This window comes from Pan troglodytes, chromosome 20, assembly GCF_028858775.2.
Source record: "Pan troglodytes isolate AG18354 chromosome 20, NHGRI_mPanTro3-v2.0_pri, whole genome shotgun sequence".
NCBI lineage: Eukaryota > Metazoa > Chordata > Mammalia > Primates > Hominidae > Pan > Pan troglodytes.
The window spans coordinates 45,317,364-45,343,987 of record NC_072418.2 but is presented as its reverse complement, the minus strand read 5'-3'; the positions used below and the strand labels follow the sequence as shown (position 1 = coordinate 45,343,987).

The following is a 26,624-nucleotide window of genomic DNA, read 5'->3' as shown; positions in this document are numbered from 1 at the left end:
GCCAACATGGCAAAACCCCATCTCTACTAAAAATATAAAAATTAGCCGGGCGTGGCAGTGCACGCCTGTAGTCCCAGCTACTTGGGAGGCTGAGGCAGGAGAGTCGCTTGAACCCCGGAGGTGGAGGCTTCAGTGAGCCAAAATGACACCACTGCACTCCAGCCTGGGCAACAGAGAAAGACTTGTCTCAATAAGTAAATAAATAAATAATCTGGCAACCATTTGTAGGAATGAACAAAGAGGGAAATAATTATTACAACAACTACAGAGACTGCCCCCTGAATGATGCTTTCCTCAGACATCAGAAGGAAAGAGAAAAAAGGAACACTCATCCAGCATCTGGCTTCTGTCATCCCAGATGACACGGAGGCCTAAATTGGGATGCTTGCCTTATGAGAAGAAACATTTTAATGGAGTGGTGGGTGGGGTGGGGCCCTATTTATGACACAAGAGAGTAAGCCCCTCCCTTCTTGTAAGAGAGTGCTAGGCACATAGCCTCCTCCTATTCCTAATCCTCCCACCAAAGAAAGAGGCACAGAGTTCATTACTTAGTGGGGGCCAGCTGTGATCGGCCAACTGCCAGCTGCCTTAAAAAGGAAGACCAGTGATGCTAGGATGGAGTGAAACCCAAGAGGAAGTGCCATCATGAGGAATCAATGAGAGATCTGTGAAGAGAGAGGGCTGGGTGGGAGCCCAGAAGGATGAAACCTGGAAGATCAATATCTCCCGTGAGGGAAATAACAATGGAGCCAGGTTCTAAGTCAGTGTCTAGGTCAGACTGGCAACCTGAACCACACCAGAGGCCTATAACCCCGCCAGAGCCTGGGCCAGAAAAGACACCCATAGCCCAGCCAGAATCGAAGACTCTGCAGGGATCCAATACCCAACAGAAGCCTGCTTCAAACCAAAGACCCCTCACCCAGCAGGAGACCCCTGCACAACATGATGCTGAATCCCAGAAGGAACCTAGAGCCCAACAAAAATCTGCTTCACAAGAGGAATTTCTTGCCCCACAGAAGCCCGCACCACAGCAATCACCTCACATCCAAAGGGTGCCACTCACTCAACAGGAAGCTGCCTCCCAGCAGGGACCTGGGCTAGGAAAAGAATCTACAACTCAACAGGAGCCAGCATTGAGACAAAGACATGTAGGCCAGCCAGGGCCTGGGCCAGGAGAGCCACCTCCAGCTCAACAAGAAGCTGAATCAACACCTGCGGCCCAGGCTAAACCTGGAGCCAAAAGGGAGCCATCTGCCCCGACTGAATCTACGTCCCAAGAGACACCTGAACAATCAGACAAGCAAACAACGCCAGTCCAGGGAGCCAAATCCAACCAGGGATCTTTGACAGAGCTGGGATTTCTAACAAAACTTCAGGAACTATCCATACAGCGATCAGCCCTAGAGTGGAAGGCACTTTCTGAGTGGGTCACAGATTCTGAGTCAGAATCAGATGTGGGATCATCTTCAGACACAGATTCTCCAGCCACGATGGGTGGAATGGTGGCCCAGGGAGTGAAGCTAGGCTTCAAAAGAAAATCTGGTTATAAAGTGATGTCAGGATACGGTGGGACGTCGCCACATGAGAAAACCAGTGCTCGGAATCACAGACACTACCAGGATACAGGTGAGTTTGAATGTGGAGGAATTGAAGCCTCTCAGGGACAGTCATTCATTTACTTAAGAAATACTAAAAACTTACAGTGTATCAGGTTAGCTCTGGTCATCCTTCAACAATCCTGAGATAAAGATCAACATCCCCATTATTAAAAAAAAAGGCTGGGCACAGTGGCTCACGCCTGTAATCCCAGCACTTTGGGAGGCCGAGGCAGATGGATTGCTTGAGGCCAGGAGTTCAAGACCAGCCTAGCCAAGATGGTGAAACACCGTCTCTACTAAAAATACAAAAATTAGCCAGGCGTGGTGGCAGGTGCCTGTAATCCCAGCTACTCAGGAGGCTGAGGCAGAGAAACACTTGAACCCAGGAGGCAAAGGTTGCAATGAGCTGAGATCGTGCCACTGCACTCCAGCCTGGGCGACAGAGTAAGACTCCATCTCAAAAAAAGAAAAAAACGAAGTCTCACTCTGTCGCCCAGGCTGGGGTGCACTGGTATGATCATGGCTCACTGCAGCCTCAAACTCCTGGGCTCAAGCGATCCTCCTACCTCAGCCTCCCGAGTAGGTGGGACTACAAGTGCACCGCCATGCCCCACTAATTTTTACATTTTCCGTAGAGACGTGGCCTCGCTATGTTGCCCAGGCTGGTCTCGAACTCCTGGCCCCAAGCAAGCCTCCCACCTCAGCTTCCCAAAGTGCTGAGATTACACGCATGAGCCACCGAGCACCTGGCCAACATCCTCATTTTAGAAATGAGGACATCAGGTAGAAAAATAAAGAAGTAAGGGTTCTTGCACAGGGCCATGCAGTTAGGAAGTGGCAAAGTCAGGATTTGAAGCCGGGGTCTTTATCCCCTGGACCAGGCTGCCTCCCTACAGAGGATTTGGGGAAAATCAAATCCCAGAGTGGGAAGGCACTCTGAGCTAGGGACCAGGAGACCAGGAAAGCGGCCCTCTTGCCAGTGTTCATTCATCCATCCACAGAAACTGACTGAGCACCAGCTCTGGGGTAGACACGGGCGTAAGTCCCAGCAATACAATACAAAGACGGTACCTTACCCTTCTGGAGTTTCCAGGCAGGCTAGGCAGAACATCGGGGCATCAACAGTCTCTCAGTTTACCAGGTCTGTCCTCTTCTGCCAGGAAGACACCTGCTCCCTGCCAGGCTGCCTCCATAGGGGACTCAGTCCAGCCAGGCGGAAGGGCCTTGCGGGTTGTGTTCTCAGCAAGGAGGAGCCGGGAGAGAGGTGCGGGAGCCGCCAAGGTCTCAGGCAAGGTCAGGGACTGACGGCAGGAAAGTTGGGGGAGCAGCATCAGAGGATAACGGGCCTAAGGCTCTGGGCTCACCGCAGGCACTCCCTCGCCTTCTCCGCCTCTTCCCGGGGCCCAGTGCTGCCCCCTGCCTGCTTCACAGGAGCCCCAGGAAGCTCCGATCTTCCTTCTCTAGGCTCAAAACCCCCGCCATGGAGAAGGGGGGAATGCAAATTTTATCTATGGAACTGGAGGTTACTTGTTGAAGTCCCCTGATGTGGGGGGAAAAAGCAACGCAGCCCTAATCCTGAAGCTGAGGGTATCTGTGAGGCCCTGGTCCAGAGGGCAGGCAATGGCGGCCCCTCCGCCCAGAGGCCAGTCTGTCTTGTCTCTCCCACAGCTGATAAGAGAGTAACGCGTTTCTCAGCGCCGGGTCTGCTGGGTATGCTTTGAGAGGGAAGGAGGAGGGGCGGCAGGCAAAGACAGGGATTGAGGCCTGCTCTCCCCAGTGCTGAGGATAGAAAGCTGTTTCTCCAGGCCTCCAGAGCACAGTCTCAAGGGATGCCCGCCCCACACCACCGCGGCGGGCGAGGTTGCCTTTCAGGCGGTCCAGAAGCAGTTGGCTGTGGGCGTGTGCGCAAGCCTCGAGCCTCTTCTGTTTCCCGCCATTTCTCAAGCATGCGTCGTTCCCTCTACCTCCGCTCTTGGGCCAGCCCGCGGCCTGAAGCTAGTGCGCAGGCGCCGAGCGTTCTCCTACCACCATCCCCCACCCTCATTATCGGGAGCATGGATTAGGGGGCGGAGACAGAGGGAGAAAGATCCCCCAGGAAAAGCGCAATAGGAGAACTAGGAGACAGGAGAGGGAAGGCGGGGCTCCCTCCTTCAACGGCTCTCAGGCACAGCCACGCCTCCAGCGCTGGCGCCCTGCCTCGTCTTTGAGTTGGCAGAGGACCTGGCCCGCCCCCACCCCAGGCAGAGGCTCAGAGGCGCCCCACTTTCCCCCTTCAAAAGGCGGGCCGGGCCGCGTTCTAGGGCATCCCTCCCTGGGAAGGTGAGTGGGATGGCGAGACAGAGCCAGCACATGGGAGGCTTCCCAGCACGTGGGAAGATCGGGACTTCCCTGCTGGGGTGCTCCCCGCGGGGCTCCGCACTAGTCCTGCCCGAAGGACGCTTTTCGCCACCCCCGGGGTTGCCTTTTTGTTGGCCGCGAGCCCTTTAATGCGCGGTAGGGGGCGGAGCCAGATCTTAAATTCTGGCGGTTGGGGGCGGAGCACGGCAGCGGAGGGAGACCAGAATTGGTTAGGGAGCTGGACCCAGAGAAGAGCAAGCTCGGGATTGGGTAATAGGGGGGCCCGACGGTAGTGTGTAGCGAGGATTGGCCCTCCGGGCAGGGCCTCGCGGCTGGAATTGGCCCCCGCGGGAGGACCGCGGGGAATTGATGGAGTTGGCCGGGGGAACGGAGCCCGCCGAGGCCGCTATGGCCCCGGCCTCGAAGAATGCCAAAGAGGGCTCAAGAAGCCACGGTCACCGGCGGTGGCGAAAAGGCAAGGCCAAAGGTGAGCGCGCGGAGACCGGCAGCAGCCCGGAAGGAACCTCGTACATCCTGCGGGGCAGTGGGGACAGCGTGGACTGGCCCACTGCCACAGGGAGTTGGGGAGGTCCGCGGACTGGCCCATTGCCGCTTGCGGGGACAACGGGATGATCCATTGTGAGAAGGGGGTGATGTGACAGCCGAGAGGCCCACCCTGGCACAGGGACTAGCTGACGCCCGGATCGGCTTGGGAGCAGAGTCCGGAATGCGAGCTTCGTGGACCAGGGTTCCCGCTCGGATTCCGTATTCGCTGTGTGACCAAGGGCAACGGATGCCCTCAGTGTTTCCCACCTGGGGAATGGTTCAAGCGCCGATGTTCAGGGCTCCAGCGCTCTTGAGAGGATAAGGGGGAAGGAGGTTAGCAGGTGTTACTCAAAGAGGAAGTCTAGGGGTGAGTCAAGGAGAGGTAGGAGGAAGGGGTGCCCATAGTGGAGAGTGCAGCGGGGCCAGTAAAGTTCATCGCAGTCCCGGCCTCCCACCCGGCAAGTCAGTCCATCCATCCATCCATTCATTGTCAGTCAACCCGCTTCAGCCGGCTCCACTGGGGCCTAGCCCTGACCCCTACCCTTTCCAGGACAACGGGCCCTGGCTTGGCTTCAGACCTCCACACCTGCCTCAGCAAAAGGGAAGGCCTGATTTCTCTAGGGTGTCACATTATTTTCAGGTCTCAAAAGGCGGAACAAAGGCTGACAGACCAACAGAAAAGCTGCAAGCCTCAGGCAGGGGCAGGTCCTCAGTTACAAGCATTTATCAATCAGCATGGGGACCCGTGGGAAGTTCCCATGCAGGAAGGAAACTAACACCACCCCTCAGCCCCAGGGACCCCAAACTCATTGCTTCCCCTGCCGTAGAACACATCATTAGCCCAGAATAGACCTGGAGTTGGCTCCAGACACATGCAGGCTCAGACAGGCTCAGAGGGCAGAAGGACTGGAGCCCAAGGGCACTGGCTGTCACAGCAAGACACTGAGCCTCACACCAGTATAGCATACCCAGAGGCAGTACAGACTGTAGTTAAGAAACGTGGGCGTCGGAGATCTGGTTCCTCAGGCTGGGAGCTGTGATGTTCTGGGCAGGAGACTCCCTCTTTCCCTGCCTCAGCTTTCTGAGCTCTAAAATGGGTATGATGATAGGAGTACCTCCTTTTGTGAGGTTAGAATGAATGTAGAGCGTTTGGCACAGGCACACAGCAAACCTTCAGGAGAAGTGAAGGTTATTGTTACTGTTAGTCCCCACCGGACAGTGAACATCCTAAAAGCAGGGCTGTATCTGCCTTGTTTACCCTGTATTTCCAGAGCCTGGTATGCCAGGCAAATAGGCACTCAAATATTTATTGGATTAATAAGTGAAGGAATGTGTGAACTGTAACAGAGATCATAATAATCACGCTTCCCTTAGGGTTGTCATGAGGAGTCAGAATCCAGTTGGGCAGGGCTCCCTGCAAAACGAGCCATTCACAAAGGCTCATTCCTGCAAACTCCAAGATTTGCCTGTCATTTCCTGAAGCCCCGCCCTCGTGCCAGGCTTTAGATAAATTAATCAGACCTCACTCCTGCCTCAAGGGCATCTGGGCTGGCTGGAGCAATCCTCGTCATCAGGTTCATCTTGCCAGTAACTGGATGAGGCTAGTGTCCTTATGATCACCCCATTTCCCAGATGACGACACTGGGGCTCTGAGGGACCAAGGCCGCCTGGGCTTCCTTACTTGGCCAGTGAGGGCAAAGGGATGGCTGCCTCAGCCTCCTCGGGGCAGGGAGTTTGTGGACGCACAACTGCTGTGGGCCCAAACTTGATTCTGGGCCCAAGAGGTTCCAGTCACACAGATTCATTCAGCAGACATTCACTGAACACTGAGCTGTGCCAGGCCTGGGCTCTCAGTAGCAAAAAGGACAGATTCACAGTTGAGCTGGGGACACAGATATTACTCAGATAAGACTATGATTGTAAACTGTGATAAATACAACAGAGAAAAATACCCTGGGAAGATAGAATTGAGAGGCTTCCCAAGGAGGCGATATTGGACCCAAGATGGACAGGCGTTAAGTGCTGTGCAGGGGGCAGGCAGGGGAACAGAGAGGACAGTATGGAGAAAGACCCGAGGCTTGAGGAAACACTGAGTTACAGTGCAGAGGGAGCTCAGCCAGGGCCAGGAGGAAGAGGAAGAGGAAACAGGGCAGGCAGTTTAAGAGAGGAGGATGGTAGCTGGGTACAGTGGCTCACACCTGTAATCCTGGCACTTTGGGAGGCCAAGGTGGGAGGACCCCTTGAGTCCCGGAGTTTGAGGCCAGCGTGGGCAACATAGCGAGACCCCGTCTCTACCAAAAACACAAACATTAGCCGGGCATGGTGGGGTGTACCTGTAGTCCCAGCTACTTGGGAGGCTGAGGTGGAAGGATCAGTTGAGCCCAGGAGGTTGAGGCTGCAGTGAGCTGTGATCGCACCACTCTACTCCAGCCTGGGCAACAATGAGACTTTGTCTCGAAAAGAGAGAGAGAGAGGAGGATGGTACCTGGCTTGGGAGGCCATATGCAGGATTGGGGGCTTTATCCTGAAAGCAAGGGAGGGGGTGTTGAAGGGTTGGAAGTGTGTGAACAGATTTGTGTGCTAAAAAGATCCTGTGGCTGCTATGTGGACAACAAATCAAAGAGAACAAAATCAGAAATATATAAAGATCTGTCACAGTCACCCAGATAATGATGCTACCGCCTGGACCAGGGAGGAGGCAGTGGAGGTGGGGAGAAGGGCCAGGTTCCAGAGGCCTTTAGTAGGCATAGTGGGCAGGACTAGGGGATGGATTGCATGGGAGTTGGGGGGTGGGGAGGTGGCCAGGATGACATCCTGGGTTCCAGCTTGAGCAAATGGGGAGAGGTTTGTTCTCAACACACACACAGAGACCAAGACACGCACAAGCATGTATATCCATTCATACATAAACAAACATGCCCACACAAGCTCACAGGCCAAGAGAAACAGAGACACAGATACATTCACAGGCATACAAACATTCATACCTTCAAATGTACCAGTGCCGACGAACACAGGCCAGGACACACGCCAGCCATGACACATACCTGCAGAGGTACATATGTACACATGAACCCCAGACACACTCACACCCGACCAGAAAGCATATACTTTGAAGCACAGACAGAGGGAGCAGCACACAGAAACACAGCAGAGATCAGCAGCTCTGCCCTGGAGCTGCCCCCTGCTGGCTGTGTGACCCCGGGGGTTATGTCACCTTTCTGTGCCTCAATTTTGTCATCTGCCAAAAGGGATGATAATGGTCTCTCCCTCATGGGTTGTGGGGCAGGCGACATGAGTCACTTCACATAAAACACATAAAGAAATCTCATCACCTCCTTTGAGAATGAAAAAAAAAAAGAAAAGAAAAGAAATCCCAGCACTTTAGGAGACCAAGGTAGGAGGATTGCTTGAGCACAGGAGTTCGAGACCAGTCTAGGCAACACAGCTAGACTCGATCCCTATTTTTAAATTAAACACACACACACACACAGAGAAAGAGACCAGGCACGCAGAGGCTGTTGGTGCAATGTTTGCTCTTTTATGCAGACACTCTCGGGGATCCAGCCACTCATTGTCCCCACCTGCATCTGATTCCAGGCTTCCTGGCTTCAGAAGCCTTTGCTTCCTCCCAGGCCCCACACCTGGCCCTTCCTCCATCCCCCATCCACCCCCACCCCACTTCCTTCCCCACCGCCCTCCTTACCCCTGCTCAGTCCCCAGGAGTCGGATTCAGCTGTCCAGAAACTCTTTAGGGCAAAGAAAGGTCCAGTGCCCAGTCAGTGGGACACCACCCAAAGCCAAATCCCCTCTGCCCTACCTCTCCCCTAGTCCTTACCCACGGCCCCAGTGGGCCTGCCCCTGCCCCAGTGCCCTCTGCCAGGGATTCCTGGGGAGTTGCTGGCAACCTCAGCATCCCTTCCTGCCAGCTCCACCCAGCCCAGTCCTCAGGGAGCCGCCTGGAACAGGACAAAGGGCAGAGCTCTGGAGTCCCTAGGGCCTGGGTCCAGCCCCTTCCCCACTCCTTTGTGCAGTCACTTGTTTTGTCGGAAATGTCCCCTCTCCTCATCTTTTTATTTATTTTATTTTATTTTTATTTTTTTGAGACAGAGTTTCTGTCTTGTTGCCGAGGCTGGAGTGCAATGGCGTGATCTTGGCTCACCGCAACCTCTGCCTCCCAGGTTCAAGCGATTCTCCTGCCTCAGCCTCCCGAGTAGCTGGGACTACAGGCATGCGCCACCATGCCCGGCTAATTTTGTATTTTTAGTAGAGACAGGGTTTCTCCATGTTGGCCAGGCTGGTCTCGAACTCCCGACCTCAGGTGATCCACCCGCCTCAGCCTCCCAAAGTGGTGGGATTACAGGTGTGAGCCACGGCGCCCGGCCCCCACTCCTCATCTTAAAAGATCCCTACCGGCATGGATGCTACCACTTTACCAAGGGGCGGCAGTGCACCAGGCACTGTCCAAAGGCTGAATAAAAAAGGCAAAAGTCCCTGCCCTCAGGGAGTTTACAATCTAGTGGGGGAATCAGAGAGCAAACAATATAAATTCAGGCATGTCTCAGAGATATTTGGGGTTCAGTTCCAGACCACTTGATAAAGCGAGTCACACAAATTTGTTGGTTTCCCAGTGCATAGAAAAGTTATGTTTACACTATCGTATAGTCTATTAAAGTGTACAACAGCATATGTCTAAAAATACCATGTACATATTTTAATTTTTTTTTTTTCTGTAGAGACGGAATCTCACTATGTTGCCCAGGCTAGTCTTGAACTCCTAGCCTCAAGTGAGCCTCCTGCTTTGACCTCCCAAAGTGCCGGGATTACAAGCATGAGCTACCACGCCTGGCCCCATACTATGCTAATGATCATCTGAGCCTTCAGCAAATCCTCATCTTTTTGCTGGTGGAGGGTCTTGCCCCAGTGGTGGTGGCTGCTGACTCACAAGGGTGGTGGTTGTAGAAAGTGGCTGTGGCAGTTTCTTAAAATAAGGTAACAATGAACTTTTCTGCTTTGATTCACTCACAAAACTGTTCTCTGTAACATGTGATGCTGTTTGATAGCATTTGGTCCACAGTAGAACTTTCAAAATTGGGGTCAGGCCAGGCACGGTGGCTCACACCTATAATCCCAGCACTTTGGGAGGCCGAGGTGGGCAAATCACCCAAGGTCAGGAGTTTGAGGCCAGCCTGGCCAACATGGTAAAACCCCGTCTCTACTAAAAATACTAAAATTAGCCAGGCACGGTGGCAGGCACCTGTAGTCCCAGCTACTCAGGAGGCTGAGGTAGGAGAATCACTTGAACCTGGGAGGCGGAGGTTGCAGTGAGCTGAGATCGCACCATTGCACTCCAGCCTGGGCAACAAGAGAGAAACTTGTCTCAAAAAAAAAAAAAAATGGGGGTCAGGCCTGTCAAAGCCTGCTGGTGCTCTATCAGCCAAGTCTATGTCATAGTCTAAATCCTTTGTTGCCATTGTTCCTGCTATCAAATGTATTTCTTTTTTTTTATTTTTTTCTTTATTTTTTGTAGAGGGGGAGGGTCTCACTATGTTACCCAGGTTGATCTCAAACTGGCCTCAAGCTATCTTCCTGCCTTGGCCTCCCAAAGTGCTGCGATTATAAGTATGAGCCACTGCACCCAGCCTACAAAATGTATTTCTAAATGTATTTCTATTTTTTATTATTTAATAAGACTTAGAGCTGGGCATGGTGGCACATGCCTGTAATCCCAGCTATTCAAGAGGCTGAGGCAGGATGATCACTTGAGGTCCAGTGTTCAAGACCAGGCTAGGCAACACAGCCCTGTCTCTTAAAAAACACAAAAAATTAGCCAGATGCAGTGACTCTCACCTGTAATCCCAGCTACTCAAGAGGCCAAGGCAGGAGGATCTCTTGAGGCCTGGAATTCAAAACCAGCCTAGGCAATATAGCAAGACTCTGTCTCTAAAAACCTGGAAAAAAAAAATGAACCAGGCATAGTGGTGCCCATCTGTAGTCCCCACTACTCAGGAGGCTGAAGTAGGAGGATCACTTGAGCCCAGAAGTTCAAGGCTGCAGTGAGGTATGATCGTGCCACTGCACTCCAGCCCAGGTGACACAGCAAGAATCCATCTCTAAAACTAAAAATTTTTAAAATAATAACAAATAATAAGACTTAAAAGTTGATATTGGCCGGGCGCAGTGGCTCACGCCTGTAATCACAGCACTTTGGGAGGCCGAGGCAGGCGAATCACGAGGTCAGGAGATCGAGACCATCCTAGCTAACATGGTGAAACCCCGTCTCTACTAAAAATACAAAAAATTAGCCAGGTGTGGTGGCGGGCGCCTGTCGTCCCAGCTACTCAGGAGGCTGAGGCAGGAGAATGGCGTGAACCCGGGAGGCGGAGCTTGCAGTGAGCTGAGATTGCGCCACTGCACTCCAACCTGGGCGACAGAGCGAGACTCCGTCTTAAAAAAATATAATAATAATAACAAATAACAAGACTTAAAAGTCGAAATTACTCCTTGGCTGGTGGGCTGCAGAACAGATCATGTGTTAGCGGGCATGAAAACACATTAATCTACTCCACCAGGGCCCTTTGGTAACCACATGCATTGTCATTGAGAAATATTTTGTTGTTTTCTGTGCAGTCCGTCTCAACAGTGGGCTTGAAATATTCAGTAAACCATGCTGTAAACAGACGTGCTGTCATCCAGGATTTGTTCCATTTAAGAGCATAGGCAGAGTACATTTGGCGTAATCCTGAGGGCCCTAGAATTTCTGGAATGATAAATGAACACCGGCTTCAACTGAGTCACCAGCTGCATTAGCCCCTAACAAGGGGGTCAGCCTGGCCTTGAAGCTTTGGCGCCCAGGCACTGACCTCCCCTCCAGCTAGGAAAGTCCTGGATGGCATCTTCTTCCAATACCTGGTGGTTTTATCTACACTGAAAATATGTTGCTTAATGTAGCTGTCTTCATCAATGATCTTAGCTAGATCTTCTGCATAACTTGCTGCGGCTCCTCCAGCAGCACTTGCTACATCACCTTGCACTTTTTTTTTTTTTTTTTTTTTTTTTTTTGAGACAAAGTTTCACTCTTGTTGCTCAGGCTGGAGTGCAATGGCACGATCTCGGCTCAGTGCAACCACCGCCTCCCAGGTTCAAGTGATTCTCCTGCCTCAGCCTCCCAAGTAGCTGGGATTACAGGCATGCACCACCACGCCCGGCTTCTTTTTTGTATTTTAAGTTGAGATGGGGTTTCTCCATGTTGGTCAGGCTGGTCTCAAACTCCCGCCCTCAAGTGATCCACCTGCCTCAGCCTCCCAAAGTGCTGGGATTACAATCGTGAGCCACAATGCCCGGCCGTCACCCTGCACTTTTATGTTACAGAGATGCCTTCTTTCCTTAAATCTCATGAATCCACCTCTGCTAGCTTCCAACCTTTTTTCTGCAGCTTCCTCACCTCTCTCACCCTTCAAAGAATTGAAGAGGGATAGGGCTTCACTTGGGATTAGGCTTTGGCTTAAGGAAATGTAGCTGGTTTGACCTTCTATCCAGACCGTTCAGACTTTCTCCATATCCACAATAAGCCTAGTTCACTTTTTTTTTTTTTTTTTCCAGACCGAGTATCACTCTGTCACCCAGGCTGGAGTGCAGTGGCGCGATCTCGGCTCACTACAAGCTCCGCTTCCCAGGTTCACGCCATTCTCCTGCCTCAGCCTCCCTAGTAGCTGGGACTACAGGCACCCACCACCACGCCCGGCTGATTTTTTGTATTTTTAGTAGAGCTGGGGTTTCACCGTGTTAGCCAGGATGGTCCCAATCTCCTGACTTCGTGATCCGCCTGCCTCGGCCTCCCAAAGTGCTGGGATTACAGGCATGAGCCACCATGCCCAGCTAAGACTGGTTCACTTTCTTATCATTCATGTGTTCACTGAAGTAGCACTTTTAATTACTTTCATGAATTTTTCCTTTGCATTCGCAACTTAGCTAACTGGCAGAAGAGGCCTAGTTTTTAGCCCGTTTCAGCACTGGACATGCCTTCCTCACTAAGCTTAATCACTTCTAGCTTTTGATTTAAAATGAGAGACATAAGACTCTTCTTTCACTTGAACACTTTGAGGTCATTGTAGGGTTGTTAATTGGCCTGATTTCTATTTTATTTTATTCTATTTTTCATCTCATTTCATTTATTTGAGACAGACTCTCGCTCTATTTTCCAGGCCGGAGTACAATGGTGTGATCTTGGCTCACTACAACCTCCACCTCCCGGGTTCAAGCGATTCTCCTGCCTCAGCCTCCCGAGTAGCTGGGATTACAGGCACACACCACCATGCCCAGCTAATTTTTGTATTTTTAGTAGAGATGGGGTTTCACCATGTTGGCCAGGCTGGTCTCAAACTCCTGACCTCAAGTGATCCACCTGCCTCAGCCTCCCAAAGTGCTGGGATTACAGGCATTAGCCACCGTGCCCGGCCTCAATATTGTATGTCTTAGGGAATATGGAGGCTCGAGAAGAGAGATGGGGGAAATGGCTGGTCAGTGGAGCAGTCAGAACACACACAGCATTAATCGGTAAAGTTCGCCCTCTTACGTGGACATGGTTGGTGGTGCCCCCACTCACAATAGTAACACCAGAGATCACTGATCACAGATCATCATAACAAATATAATAATAATGAAAAAGTGTGAAACACTGTGAAAATTACCAGAATGTGACACAGAGACACGAAGTGAGCAACTGCTGTCAGAAAAATGGTGCCAACAGACTTGTTTGACGCAGGGTTGCCACAAACCTTCAATTTGTAAAAAATGCAGTATGTGCGACGCACAGTGAAGCAAGGTATTCCTGTAGTAAACTGTATAGTATGCTAGATGGTGACAAGTGCCGCAGAGAAAAATCACCCAATACACCATCTCAGGAAGGCCAAGTGAGCCCACAAAGCAAACCACATGCAGAACATGCCGGCCATGGCCCCACTTATAAATTCTGTCTCCCACCCTGAGCCAGCAGAACAGCCAAGTGCAGTTTCCAGATGAGGAAAACAGACTCATCCAGGGTCGCCAGCAAGGGCTTGGGCCATCTTTCTTTCCTTTTCTTTTCTTTTCTTCTTTCCTTTCTTTCTTTCCTTCCTTTCCTTCCTTCCTTTCCTTTCTTTCTTTCCTTTCTTTTCTGACAGAGTCTCGCTTTATCGCCAGGCTGGAGTACAGTGGCGTGATCTCAGCTCACTGCAACCTATGCCTCCTGGGTTCAAGTGATTCTCCTGTCTCAGCCTCCCAATAGTGGGGACTACAGGCATCCACCACCATACCGCTAATTTTTGTATTTTTAGTAGAGACGGGGTTTCACCATGTTGGCCAGGATGGTCTCGATCTCCTGACCTCGTGGTCCACCCACGTCGGCCTCCCAACGTGCTGGCATTATAGGCATGAGCCACTGTGCCTAGCCCACATCGTCCCATTTTCACAGCTGCAAGCCTAACACTGCCTCCTGAGGCCTCTGTCTATCCATCTGTCTGCCAGCCCTGGGGAGGGGCCGTCCTCTCCTGAGCTAACTAGCCCCTCTGCCCTCGCTCTGCCTCTTCATGCCTTCCTTCCTGCTTCATATATCCACTGAGCACCTGCTATGTGCCAGGTCCCATGATAGGCCCCAGGGCCACCTGGGGGATGACAGTCCGGGACAGAAGATTCACTTCCAGCCAAGCAAATGACCCTGAGGCCTCAGAGCCCCTCAGTCACACAGGCCCCTTTCAAGGCCCTAATCTTTTTTGTTTTGTTTTAAGACAGAGTCTCGCTCTGTCACCCAGGCTGGAGTGCAGTGGCACAATCTTGGCTCAGTGCAAGCTCCGCCTCCCAGGTTCACACCATTCTCCTGCCTCCGCCTCCCGAGTAGCTGGGACTACAGGTGCCCGCCACCATGCCCGGCTAATTTTTTTGTATTTTTAGTAGAGACGGGGTTTCACCGTGTTAGCCAGGATGGTCTTGATCTGCTGACCTCATGATCCACCCGCCTCGGCCTCCCAAAATGCTGGGATTACAGGCGTGAGCCACCGCGCCTGGCCCAAGGCCCTAATCTTGTATTTGTAATTCTGTATTTCTTCTTCCTAAAGGGCCACACCCCTGTACCTTGTAAGTTTCATGGCTCCATAAAACCTAGTCCTGTCCTGGGGGAGATGAACAAACATGTAAACAAATTATAAAGTGTCAAATGGCAGGATGGAACAGAACTAAATATCATGGCAGAAAATAATGGGGGCGTGCATATCTTAGCTGGGGAGAAGCAACTGGGGAGTACCTCTTGGAAGTGACAAGCTGAGGCCAGACAAGGAATCTGTGGAATGACATGGGTGAGGAATCTCTCTCTCTGAGCCTCTGTTTCCCTGTGTGAGGTGGGGATGCCAGTCACAGCAGGGTGGGCTGAGAGGGGTAAGTGGCAGGTCCAGGTTACCCAGTGTGGTCACACCACCCAGTAGGACCGACAGGCAGCTCAGGCCCCTAGCTGAGCCTGGCACTGCCCTTAATCGGCTTTTGTCCTTCCAGGAGGGACAGGCAGGGCTGGCTACCTCCTCTCTCCCCCCAACAGCTGGGGCTGGCTGTGCCAGGGCCAGACTAGGAGGCGGGAGCTGAGATCACTGGGCCTTTGGCTCCCTGAGTCCTCTCTGGGGACAGAGAGGGCAGCCTGGCTGGGTGAGAGGGGACGGTTTGTTCAGGACTGGGGCTAGGACTCCTGGGTCCTAAAGGATGAAGGGGCTGGGGGCCTGGACTCCTGGGTCTGAGGGAGGAGGGGCTGTGGGTGTGGACTCTTGGGTTCTAAGGCAGAGGAGCCTGTAACAGGACTACCAGTTGAGCTGAGTCTGGGAGCAGGTGGGGGGCAGGGCAGGGAGCTGAGCCCTCTACTCTGTTTACAGCACGTGGTCCTCACTGATCTTTCTGGGTGGGAGGTGGCTTGTGCGGCTACACCCTGGGCAGGCCAGCCCCGCCCCCGGGTTTATTGCCCCAGGCTGCTACTGGCACAAGCCACAGACCAGCAGTCCCAGCCCAGGGAAGCTCGGAAGATGCCTAGGAGGGGTGAGTGTCCAGCCAGCTGAGAGACAGGAATGGCCGCTGCCAGGCCCCAGGACCTAGAAGGGAAAGGAAATACCTTCTTCTAGGGGAACAGGCAAGGTGCTGGGCTTTGGGAGGGAAGTCACTGGAGCAGATGGTAGCATTCCACCAAGGGCAGCTTGTTCAGGACCTGGGTGACAGGGCATCCAAGAAACAGGGCAGCCTGAATGGCTGGGAAAGGATATCAGAGGAAAGATCACTGGGGACTGGAAAGTGTGGAGATCAGACGTAGTCCAGGGCAAGTTTTGAGATGTGGCTTCCAGAGTCCTAGCGGGGAGCCCCACATAAGTGTGGCTGTGGACCCAGAGAGCTGGGTTTACAAAAGCTCTGCCACTTGCAGTGCAACTTTAACCTCCTCACTTAAAACCTGAGCCTCAGTTTCCTCTCCTGTAAAATGGGGATGCTGGCAATAATAGAGATTTGAACCTAGGTGGTGTGGGTCCCAGAGGGTTAGCACGCTAAAGCAGCAAACACACAGAAAGCTCTCAGCACGGGACCTGCACAGATATGCTCAAGGTCGCCACCAGTGATGAGTATCGCTGTTCCGGGCAGGGGAGCAGGGCCGGCCATGCAACCCAGGACCAGTGGACAAGCCTGAAGGCCAGGGGACCCCACTGGGGGAGAAGCAAGACTGAGTTTTGGGGATCTCACAGAGAAACGGAGGGAACTGGGATTTGGAGGGGGTTCCACAGCCAGACTTGAAGGACGAGGAATGACTCTTCAGTGAAGTCTAGAATTGTGAACTCCTGAGTTCAGGGAGAGCTGCGCTTGGGGACCAGGGTCCCGAGAGATGGGAATGGGAGGGCTGGGGCTGAACTCTCCCAAATGTTGTTGGAGGGGAAGGGCCTGTGGGTAGCACTTGGGGCCTAAGAAGGAAAGATGGGATGGGGGACCCGGACTCCTGGGTCCTGAGAATGGGGACCAACTGGAGGTTTAGACTTCTTGGAATCTAGGAGAAGGAGTCTTGGGCCCCAGGAGAGTTCATGGAGACAGGTGACTAGACTCTTGGGTTCCTGGAAGGAAGAAAGAAGGACCGGCAGCCTCCTGGATCACAGGAGAGGTGAATGAGTTAGGGAAGCAGAGTCGTGTGGGCTCAGGGAATGTCCGGATTCAGGAGGCCAGGGCAGCAAGTTTCTGAGTCCCAAAGAGGTGATAGCAGGGGCTCCTGGGTCCTGAAGAGGAAGGGCTTGGGGCTTGGACTCCTGGGTCTGAGGGAGGAGGGAGCTGAGGGCCCAAACTCCTGGCTCCTGAGGAGGGACAAAGGCACTGGGAACTGGGGCCCCAAACTTCTGATTCCCAGAGACAAGAGGGTGACCTCTTATGTCTAAGGGAGGAGGAACCTGGGGTCCTGGGCCCCTGGAACTGAAAGAAGACAGCACTGAGGTTTGAAGGAGGAGTGGGTAAGCTATGGCCCAGACTCCTGGGCCCCAGCTAAGCAAGGCTTGATCCAGCCCCACCTAACAGGCCTCCCCACCTGCCCACAGCCTCAAGGCTCATCCACAACATGGACCTGCGCACAATGACACAGTCGCTGGTGACTCTGGCGGAGGACAACATAGCCTTCTTCTCGAGCCAGGGTCCTGGGGAAACGGCCCAGCGGCTGTCAGGCGTTTTTGCCGGTGTACGGGAGCAGGCGCTGGGGCTGGAGCCGGCCCTGGGCCGCCTGCTGGGTGTGGCGCACCTCTTTGACCTGGACCCAGAGACACCGGCCAACGGGTACCGCAGCCTGGTGCACACAGCCCGCTGCTGCCTGGCGCACCTCCTGCACAAATCCCGCTATGTGGCCTCCAACCGCCGCAGCATCTTCTTCCGCACCAGCCACAACCTGGCCGAGCTGGAGGCCTACCTGGCTGCCCTCACCCAGCTCCGCGCTCTGGTCTACTACGCCCAGCGCCTGCTGGTTACCAATCGGCCGGGGGTACTCTTCTTTGAGGGCGACGAGGGGCTCACCGCTGACTTCCTCCGGGAGTATGTCACGCTGCATAAGGGATGCTTCTATGGCCGCTGCCTGGGCTTCCAGGTGAGCCCCCTGCCCCGTGCCCCTCTGGGCCCACAATGAAGGCACCTGGTGGCCCCTGGCGGCCCCTGGCCTGGCCTATAGTATGGTAAAGTAACCAGTGGTCAGCATTATCGGACTCAGCAAACAGCAGGTACAGAAAGGAGAAGTTGGCTGGAGCTCAGACAGAGCTGCACCAGGGGTCTCAAACTCATGGTTCCTAGGTCATATCTGCTAGGTGGTAAGAAATGCAACTTGCAGAGCTTTTTTCACCAGGATATCCACTACTCTCTATTGTCCTACATGCAAGAGATGCATTCACTCTTTGTTACCTGTCTGGCCCCTGAAGTCACTTGAGTTTGAGACCCCTCAGGGAGGGATCTGGAGCCATGTGACCCTATAGTCCTTCTGGCCCTCTCTGGGCCTCCCCGCACCTCAGCCTCCCCCTCCCACCCCACATCTCCAGGCTTCCCTGCGGGCTAGCCTATCCTCAGCAACCCAGCCCAGGCATTCCTGGAAACCTCCCTTCACCAGGGCTGAACCCACAAGTATTGATCAGCCCAGCTGGGCCAGCCAGCTCCTCCCTGTGTCCCAGCCGTGACCCTAGAGTCATGAGAAAGAGATCCCGGGGCTGCCCAAACCAGCATCCCAGCCACAATAGCCAGGCATCAGGTGCCCTCTGCCCTACTGGGCGCACAGCCAGGGGCAGGGCCCAGCTCTGCCTTGGTGCAGGGCAGTCTCCCCTTTAAAATGTCCGTCCCCGGGAGGGCAGAGGCCTCCCCTGTCTTGGTCACTGCTCCAGCCCGGTGTCTAGCATGCAGTAGGAACTTGGCCAGTACAGAGTGAACAGAAGAACCCGCCAATCCCTTGCCTTGGCCTCCTATGGCTCCATTTCCTCTAATCCTGTGTCCCCATTGTCTTTTTTTTTTTTTTTGTATTTTGTTTAGTAGAGATGGGGTTTCACCATGTTGGCCAGGCTGGTCTCAAACTCCTGACCTCAAGTGATCCACCCACCTTGGCCTCCCAAAGTACTGGGTTTACAGGCATGAGCCACTGCACCTGGACCCCACTGTCTTTCCTTAACTGCCTGTCTGCTCTGTCAGACGCTGTCTCTCCCTGCCCCCGTGGTGGCCGGCTGGTCCCATGTCTAGGCCTCAGTCTCCCTCTCTGGCTGTCTTTCTGCCTCAGGTCCCTGTGCCTGGGGGGGCTGTCTCTGGCCATCTCCCTGTTCCTGTCTTCCAGCTACCTCCTCTCCCCATCCATCCTCTCTCTGACTTTCAGGAAGTCCCTGCACCATCCTACTCCCCACCTCACAGCCTACCAGTGGCACCACCCCGCACTGGGAATGAAATCCAAATTCCTCTGCCCAGGCCCTATATGAGCCCCCTTTGCCTCTCCAATGTCACCACCTGCCCCTCTCCCCACTGCTCACTCTGCTCCAGCCACACTGGCCCCCTGACTGTCGCTACCCAGGTAAAGCACCAAGCATGAGCTCACCTTTTTTTTTTTTTTTACAGAGTCTCGCTCTGTCGCCCAGGCTGGAGTGCAGTGGTGTGATCTCCACTCACTGCAACCTCTGCCTCCTGGGTTCAAGCGATTCTCCTGCCTCAGCCTCCTATGAGCTCACCTTTAAGCCTCCATGCTCTCTGTGCCCTGTGCAGGGAACACCCTCCCCTCGCTTCAGTCAGATCTCTCCTCCGAGACCCGCTAAGTAGCCTGACCCCTAGTCATCACTGGTGCCCTCTCCACCTACTGCCTTTTTTTTTTTCCAAACCATTCGTCATTCCTTGTCATGATACTGCGCGTGGCTTTGCTTATCTGCTGATCATTTGTTTTCCCTTTGAGAACATCAGGTCCGTGAACCAGGCGAGAGCTATGCCCAGCACACAGTAGGAGCTCATGAAACGTTTACTGAATGAATGTGCCTTCCCCGCACATCCCTGTGCCTCGCTCCTGCCCTGTCCCCATCCCTCTCTTGAGCGGTGGGTGACGCAGCCGCGTCTCTCCACAGTTCACGCCTGCCATCCGGCCATTCCTGCAGACCATCTCCATCGGGCTGGTGTCCTTCGGGGAGCACTACAAACGCAACGAGACAGGCCTCAGTGAGTCCCAGCCAGGTTCTACTCGCAGCCTACTCTCTTGGCCCTCCTCCCCACTCCTGCCCAAGCAGCCTGACCCACTGGGGCTCCCTGACACCCCTTCTGACCCCTAGGTGTGGCCGCCAGCTCTCTCTTCACCAGCGGCCGCTTTGCCATCGACCCCGAGCTGCGTGGGGCTGAGTTTGAGCGGATCACACAGAACCTGGACGTGCACTTCTGGAAAGCCTTCTGGAACATCACCGAGATGGAAGTGCTATCGGTGAGGGCCTGTTACAGATGGGGACACTGAGGCCCAGAGACTCATCTGAGGCCACAGTAGGTCTCTGTGGGGCTCCAGGCCCAGGGATGGCACACAAGGGGAAAGACTGGGGATCAGAGGGAGAGGTGAAGGGCACCCCTGCAGGCAGACCCTCCCTAGCACCCCTTCTGTCCCCTCCCTCCAGTCTCTGGCCAACATGGCATCGGCCACCGTGAGGGTAAGCCGCCTGCTCAGCCTGCCACCCGAAGCCTTTGAGATGCCACTGACTGCCGACCCCACGCTCACGGTCACCATCTCACCCCCACTGGCCCACACAGGCCCTGGGCCCGTCCTCGTCAGGCTCATCTCCTATGACCTGCGTGAAGGACAGGTAGGGTTCCAGCCTCAGCCAGGGACAGAGCCGAGGAGCGTGGGCAGCCTCCACCTTGGCATCCCCATGGAGGGGTGCAGCCCTGGCCAGCTCTCCCCAACCTCACACACCGTCTCCCTCCTCACCCCCAGGACAGTGAAGAGCTCAGCAGCCTGATAAAGTCCAATGGCCAACGGAGCCTGGAGCTGTGGCCGCGCCCCCAGCAGGCACCCCGCTCGCGGTCCCTGATAGTACACTTCCACGGCGGTGGCTTTGTGGCCCAGACCTCCAGATCCCACGAGCCCTACCTCAAGAGCTGGGCCCAGGAGCTGGGCGCCCCCATCATCTCCATCGACTACTCCCTGGCCCCTGAGGCCCCCTTCCCCCGTGCGCTGGAGGAGTGCTTCTTCGCCTACTGCTGGGCCATCAAGCACTGCGCCCTCCTTGGTGAGCCTCAGGCCCCCACAGCCACCTGCGCCTGCTCCCATCCCACCCAGCTTGCTTTAAGCTCCTCCAGCCTCAGCCTCACACCCTCTACCTTTCTCTCCCCCCACACCTCCCAGCTCCTGCTCACCCAGGTCCTGCCCAATCTTCCACCTCAGCCACTTTATCCTCTGTCCCCAACTGTGGCAACCAGACTCTCCATCTCCTCCACCTCCACTTCCCACCCACCGTCCTGTCTCCTTGGGCCTCTGTCGTCCCCCTCTGATAGCTCCAGGCCCTGCTCTCCTGTCCTGCCAGCCTCCTGGCCCACAGTCCAGCTTCTCTGACCTCCCTCTTCGAAGATCAACATCTTGGGAGGACACTGAGGCACAGAGCAGAGTGTGGCCATGCCCCAGGGCACAGAGCCTGCAGCCCAGCCCCTCTGTACTGACCCTGAACCCTGACCTTCCATTCCCGCCCTCTGAGGCCCCCCTCCTGCAACAGGCCTGAGCTCAGCTCCCCTTTCCCACCACCTGCCCTCCCTGCTCCCAACCTCCAGCCCCGACAGACTTTCCCAGTGCTTCCCTGGGCCTCTCCAGGTCCTGAGTCATCCTGACCCTCGTCTACCACATGAGCCCAAATCTGTGCCTCAGTCTGCCAGTCTCTAAAACTGCAGTCTGCTAGGCCTTGGAGTGCCCCACACCCCACCTTGGAGAGCCCAGTTCTCCCAGCTTGAGTTCCTCCCTGCCCTCCTCCCCAGGCCTCTGCCCCTGCCAGGTTGTCACCAACCACCCCTCTCCCAAACCAGGCTCAACAGGGGAACGAATCTGCCTTGCGGGGGACAGTGCAGGCGGGAACCTCTGCTTCACCGTGGCTCTTCGGGCAGCAGCCTACGGGGTGCGGGTGCCAGATGGCATCATGGCAGCCTACCCGGCCACAATGCTGCAGCCTGCCGCCTCTCCCTCCCGCCTGCTGAGCCTCATGGACCCCTTGCTGCCCCTCAGCGTGCTCTCCAAGTGTGTCAGCGCCTATGCTGGTGAGGCCCACACCCTCAGCAGGGAAACAGGACTGCATGGATGTCTGACTCCTGCAGGGACGGGCTGGGGACCAGGACTCCTGTGACTGAGGAAGGAGAGGCCAGGCAGAGGAATCTAAGACTCCTTGTCCCTTTTTTTTTCTTGTGTGTGTGTGTGTGTGTGTGTGTGTGTGTGTGTGTGTGTGTGTGAGAGAGAGAGAGAGAGAGAGAGAGACAGACAGACACAAGGTGTCCTGTCGCTCAGGCTGAGTGCAGTGGCTCAAACACACCTCACTGCAGCCTTGACCTCCCAGGCTGAAGCAATCATCCTGCCTCAGCTTCCCAAGTAGCTGGAACTACAGGCGTGCACCACCACGACCACGCCCAGCTAATTTTTGTGTTTTTCGCTATGTTGCCCAGGCTGGTCTTGAACTCCTGGGCTCAAGCCATCCTCTCGCCTTGGCCTCCCAAAGTACTGGGACTACAGGCGTGAGCCACTGCGCCCAGCCTCCTTATCCCTTTTGAAGCGATTGGATATTCTCAGGTCCCTGGGACCACAGATGCCTGAAGTTCTGGGCGTTAAAACTGGGCCCAGAAAGGGGAAAACAACTCAGCTACCCACATATATTCTGCAGGTGCAAAGATGGAGGACCACTCCAACTCAGACCAGAAAGCCCTCGGCATGATGGGGCTGGTGCGGCGGGACACAGCCCTGCTCCTCCGAGACTTCCGCCTGGGTGCCTCCTCATGGCTCAACTCCTTCCTGGAGTTAAGTGGGCGCAAGTCCCAGAAGATGTCGGAGCCCATAGCAGGTGAGTGATTCACTCCTGTCACATGCCCAGCCAGGGTGGGCAGGAGGGACAGCCTAGCACAGCAAAAGTCCCAGGGAAGATGCTGGGCATGGTGGTTCAGACCTGCAATCCCAGCACTTTGGGAGGCTGAGGTGGGCAGATCACTTGAGGTCAGGGGTTCAAGGTCAGCCTGGTCAACATGACGAAACCCTGTCTCTAGTAAAAGTACAAAAATATTAGCCAGGTGTGGTGGTGCACACCTGTAATCCCAGCACTTTGGGAGGCCAAGGTGGGCAGATCACTTGAGGTCAGGAGTTCGAGACCAGCCTGGCCAATATGGCAAAAACCCTTCTCTACAAAAAAATAAATTAGCAGGGTATGGTGGAGTACACCTGTAGTCCCAGCTACCAGAGAGGCTGAAGCATGAGAACCGCTTGAACCTGGGTAGCAGATGTTGCAGTGAGCCAAGACTGAGCCTCTGTACTCCAGCCTGGGTGACACAGCGATACCTTGTCTCAAAAAAAAAATTTAAAAAAAGAGTACCCTTACTGGGCTGTGGTGAGGTCTGCCTCCAACCATTTGTCCAGTACAATATATGGCACCCAGTAGGTGCTATTAGAAGATGCCAGCACCCCTGGTGTGCCCATTCTGTTCCAGTGACCCTCTGGGCCACAAAGTACTTAAGTAGTTATTCTCACATTGTTTTGCACCTCACCTTCGTAGATTTATAAAGACAAGTAAGGCTGGGTATGGTGGCTTACGCCCATAATCCCAACACTTTGGGAAGCCAAGGCAGGCGGATCACTTGAGGTCAGGAGTTCAAGACCAGCTTGGCCAACATAGTGAAACCCCATCTCTATTAAAAATACAAAAATGGGCCAGGCGCAATGGCTCATACCTGTAATCCCAGCACTTTGGGAGGCCGAGGCGGGCAGATCACGAGGTCAGGAGTTTGAGACCAGCCTGACCAACATGGTGAAACCCCATCCCTACTAAAAATACAAAAATTAGCCAGGCATGATGGCATGCATCTGTAATCCCAGCTACTCAGGAGGCTGAGGCAGGAGAATCACTTGAACCCAAGAGACGAGGTTGCAGTGAGCCGAGATCACGCCACTGCACTCGAGCCTGGGTAACAGAGTGAGACTGTCTCAAAAAAAAAAAAAATACAAAAAGTAGCTGGACATGGTGGCATGCCTGTAATCCCAGCTACTCAGGAGGCTGTGGCGGGAGAATTGCTTGAACCCGGGAGGCGGAGGTTGCAGTGAGCCGAGATCGCACCACTGCACTCCAGCCTGGGCGACAGAGCAAGACTCCATCTCAAAAAAAAAAAAAAAAAGTAAAAAACTAAAACTGTAGCATCTTGGCCCTGATGGTAGGCAGTGTGGGTCTGATAAAATGAACAGAGCTGAGGCCAAGCTGGGCACGCCAGGTGGGCTGGAAGTGTATCTTTAGCATCGTTTGGGCACTTGCTTGCCTGGTCACGTGAACGGATAAAACTGAAGAACACAAAGGAAATGTGGGGAAGCAGATCCACGTGGCTACAGGTGCCAGACCCCTAGAAATGTGATACACTCTGGAGACTTGTTAGCTCCCTGTGAACAGAGCCTCCCTTCAAGCCACTGGGCCTGCTTACTATTCAAATCATTTTGATCCATTTACACCTTGTGGTAAGAGTAATCCCAGCACTATGGGAGGCCGAGGCAAGCGGATCACTTGAGGCCAGGAATTCGAGAACAGCCTGGCCAACATGGCGAAACCCCATCTCTGCTAAAAAAAAACACACAAAAATTAGCCGGGCATGGTGGCACATGCCTATAGTCCCAGCTACTCAGGAAGCTGAGGCACGAGAATCACTTGAACCTGGGAGGTGGAGGTTGCAGTGAGCCATGTTCTTGCCACTGCACTCCAGCCTGGGTGACAGAGCGAGACTTTGTCTCAAAAAAAAAAAAAAAAAAAAAAAAAAAACCGATATATTATGATCCCTAGTGGGTAGCGGTACCTAATCCCACATCTTATCCCACTGAGTCCTGCCACCTATGAACCAAGGACTATTTTCATTTCCTTGATCTAGAAGAAAAAATAGGTTCCTAGAGGTAAACTGCACCTAATCTTCCCAGTCACACACACACACACACACACACACACACATCCCCACTAGGACACACTGCCCCACTGCCAAGACCCCCACCATGACCACCTGGGGCATCTGGAACTCCACCCATCCCCTAGGCAAGAGTCTGGGGAAACACAGCCTTTCACAGCGCTCCACAGGCGACTGCCCTTCCCATGGCATTCCCTGCCAGCCACACACACACCCAACCTAACGGAGCCAGGCCTATCTGCTCTCCCTCTCTCAGAGCCGATGCGCCGCAGTGTGTCTGAAGCAGCACTGGCCCAGCCCCAGGGCCCACTGGGCACGGATTCCCTCGAGAACCTGACCCTGAGGGACTTGAGCCTGAGGGGAAACTCTGAGACGTCGTCGGACACCCCCGAGATGTCGCTGTCAGCTGAGACACTTAGCCCCTCCACACCCTCCGATGTCAACTTCTTATTACCGCCTGAGGATGCAGGGGAAGAGGCCGAGGCCAAAAATGAGCTGAGCCCCATGGACAGAGGCCTGGGCGTCCGTGCCGCCTTCCCCGAGGGTTTCCACCCCCGACGCTCCAGCCAGGGTGCCACACAGATGCCCCTCTACTCCTCACCCATAGTCAAGAACCCCTTCATGTCGCCGCTGCTGGCACCCGACAACATGCTCAAGAGCCTGCCACCTGTGCACATCGTGGTGAGCGACAGAGGGGGCCGGTACAGGTGCATTTAGAGAGGAGCAGGGCACCCGGGGAGGAGGGGGACCGGGCACGGGTGCACCTGGGAAAAAGAGCTCCGGAGTGGGGAGAAAGGGACAGGCGTGTCCCCAGGGGAGAACAATGCCCCGAACGAACGGGAGGAGGACAAGAGTCAGGGCTGCCTCCGTTTTACTTTGCAATTTTGAGTACCAAGAGACAGGATCAGTGGGGCAGCCCCTTGGGCTTGGAGAATCAAGAGAAAAAAAAAGGTGGGTTTGGCGGGGTGGGGAGGGAGAGGCTGGAGAGAGGCCGGGGATCGCAGTTAAAGTCATTCTCCCATTCTTCCCACAACTCCCCCCATTCCCTCCATTCTCTCCCCAACTCCTCACCCACCATGTCTCCTGCCTCCGTCCACTCCGTCTGTATCCGTATTTCCCGCTCCCTTTGTTCATCAAACCCCTCCTCGCTCTACCCGACCCCGGTCTGTCTGTCCCCCACCCTCTCTCCACGTCCCTCCCCGCTGTCCCGTAGGCGTGCGCGCTGGACCCCATGCTGGACGACTCGGTCATGCTCGCGCGGCGACTGCGCAACCTGGGCCAGCCGGTGACGCTGCGCGTGGTGGAGGACCTGCCGCACGGCTTCCTGACCCTAGCGGCGCTGTGCCGCGAGACGCGCCAGGCCGCAGAGCTGTGCGTGGAGCGCATCCGCCTCGTCCTCACTCCGCCCGCCGGAGCCGGGCCGAGCGGGGAGACGGGGGCTGCGGGGGTAGACGGGGGCTGCGGGGGGCGACACTAAAAGCCTGTTGTTCCCATCTGCGCCGGCCTCCGTCATGAATGCGTTCCGGGCCGGGCGGAAGGGGACGCGGGCTGTGCCTTACTTAAGTCGGGGGTGGCAAGGGGGCGGGGCGGGGGCCCGAAAGCTGAGACCCCCGCCACGGGGAGGGGGACGCGCACACACACCGGTCACCGAGACGGCTGGACCTGCACGCCACCGCTGCCTTTTGCTGCTGCTGCTGCGGCGACCGCCGCAGGGACGGGGACTGGCCCTCCCTTGCAGGTCGGTTGGTTTGTTTGTTGTAAATAAAAGTATTTAATTAGTTTGGCCTCTCTCAAATACGGTGGGGCGTTTGCCCACCAGGGGGCAGCATCGGACTCAAGCGGCTGGGAACCAAGAAACCTGGAATGAGGGGTATGGGGGCCTGGATTTTTGGGACCAGAAGGGAGTGGACTCCTTGGTAACCCGGACCCACCTCCCCTCGGACTTCATCCAGGTACACTGCCAGGAGATGCTGGGTCCTCAGCTCCTCCCCTTGAAGACCTTCGGTTAGCTGGACTCACCCT

The 26,624-nt window shown here is 54.8% G+C and overlaps 2 protein-coding genes and 1 long non-coding RNA gene across 10 annotated transcripts in view; 1 reads left to right on the top strand and 2 right to left on the bottom strand.

Moving 5' to 3' along the window:
• Positions 1 to 26,624, bottom strand: part of LOC107969552 (uncharacterized) — a 260,968-nt gene that overhangs the window by 223,093 nt on the left and 11,251 nt on the right. The gene's annotated exons all lie outside the window — the stretch shown is intronic.
• On the top strand, positions 444 to 26,380 carry LIPE (lipase E, hormone sensitive type). Of its 8 annotated transcripts, none has more exons than XM_063801736.1 (11): positions 473 to 1,626; positions 12,686 to 13,037; positions 17,051 to 17,586; positions 19,574 to 19,664; positions 19,775 to 19,920; positions 20,105 to 20,290; positions 20,422 to 20,716; positions 21,501 to 21,728; positions 22,343 to 22,519; positions 24,859 to 25,283; positions 25,816 to 26,380. In XM_063801736.1, the coding sequence occupies exons 2-11, from the start codon at positions 12,965 to 12,967 to the stop codon at positions 26,077 to 26,079; spliced, it is 2,421 nt and encodes an 806-aa protein (XP_063657806.1). In that variant the 5' UTR covers positions 473 to 1,626; positions 12,686 to 12,964; the 3' UTR covers positions 26,080 to 26,380. The 8 variants fall into 8 exon arrangements, with proteins under 8 accessions (XP_003316431.3, XP_063657806.1, XP_009433973.3 ...); XM_063801737.1 differs by lacking the exons at positions 473 to 1,626; positions 12,686 to 13,037 and adding exons at positions 4,285 to 4,422; positions 9,218 to 9,473; XM_003316383.7 differs by lacking the exon at positions 12,686 to 13,037 and having other exon boundaries at positions 444 to 1,626.
• On the bottom strand, positions 19,453 to 26,624 carry LOC134809112 (uncharacterized). The gene is made up of 2 exons (XR_010153881.1): positions 26,534 to 26,624; positions 19,453 to 19,638 (listed from the first exon to the last, which is right to left on the bottom strand). It is a non-coding gene; the product is annotated as an uncharacterized LOC134809112 (long non-coding RNA).

Coding starts and splice junctions, on each gene's coding strand:
- LIPE (XM_003316383.7), top strand. CDS start 702: ATGAAACCTGGAAGATCAATATCTCCCGTGAGGGAAATAACAATGGAG. Junction 17,587..19,573: donor GCCGCTGCCTGGGCTTCCAG/GTGAGCCCCCTG, acceptor GTCTCTCCACAG/TTCACGCCTGCCATCCGGCC. Junction 21,729..22,342: donor GTGTGTCAGCGCCTATGCTG/GTGAGGCCCACA, acceptor TATATTCTGCAG/GTGCAAAGATGGAGGACCAC.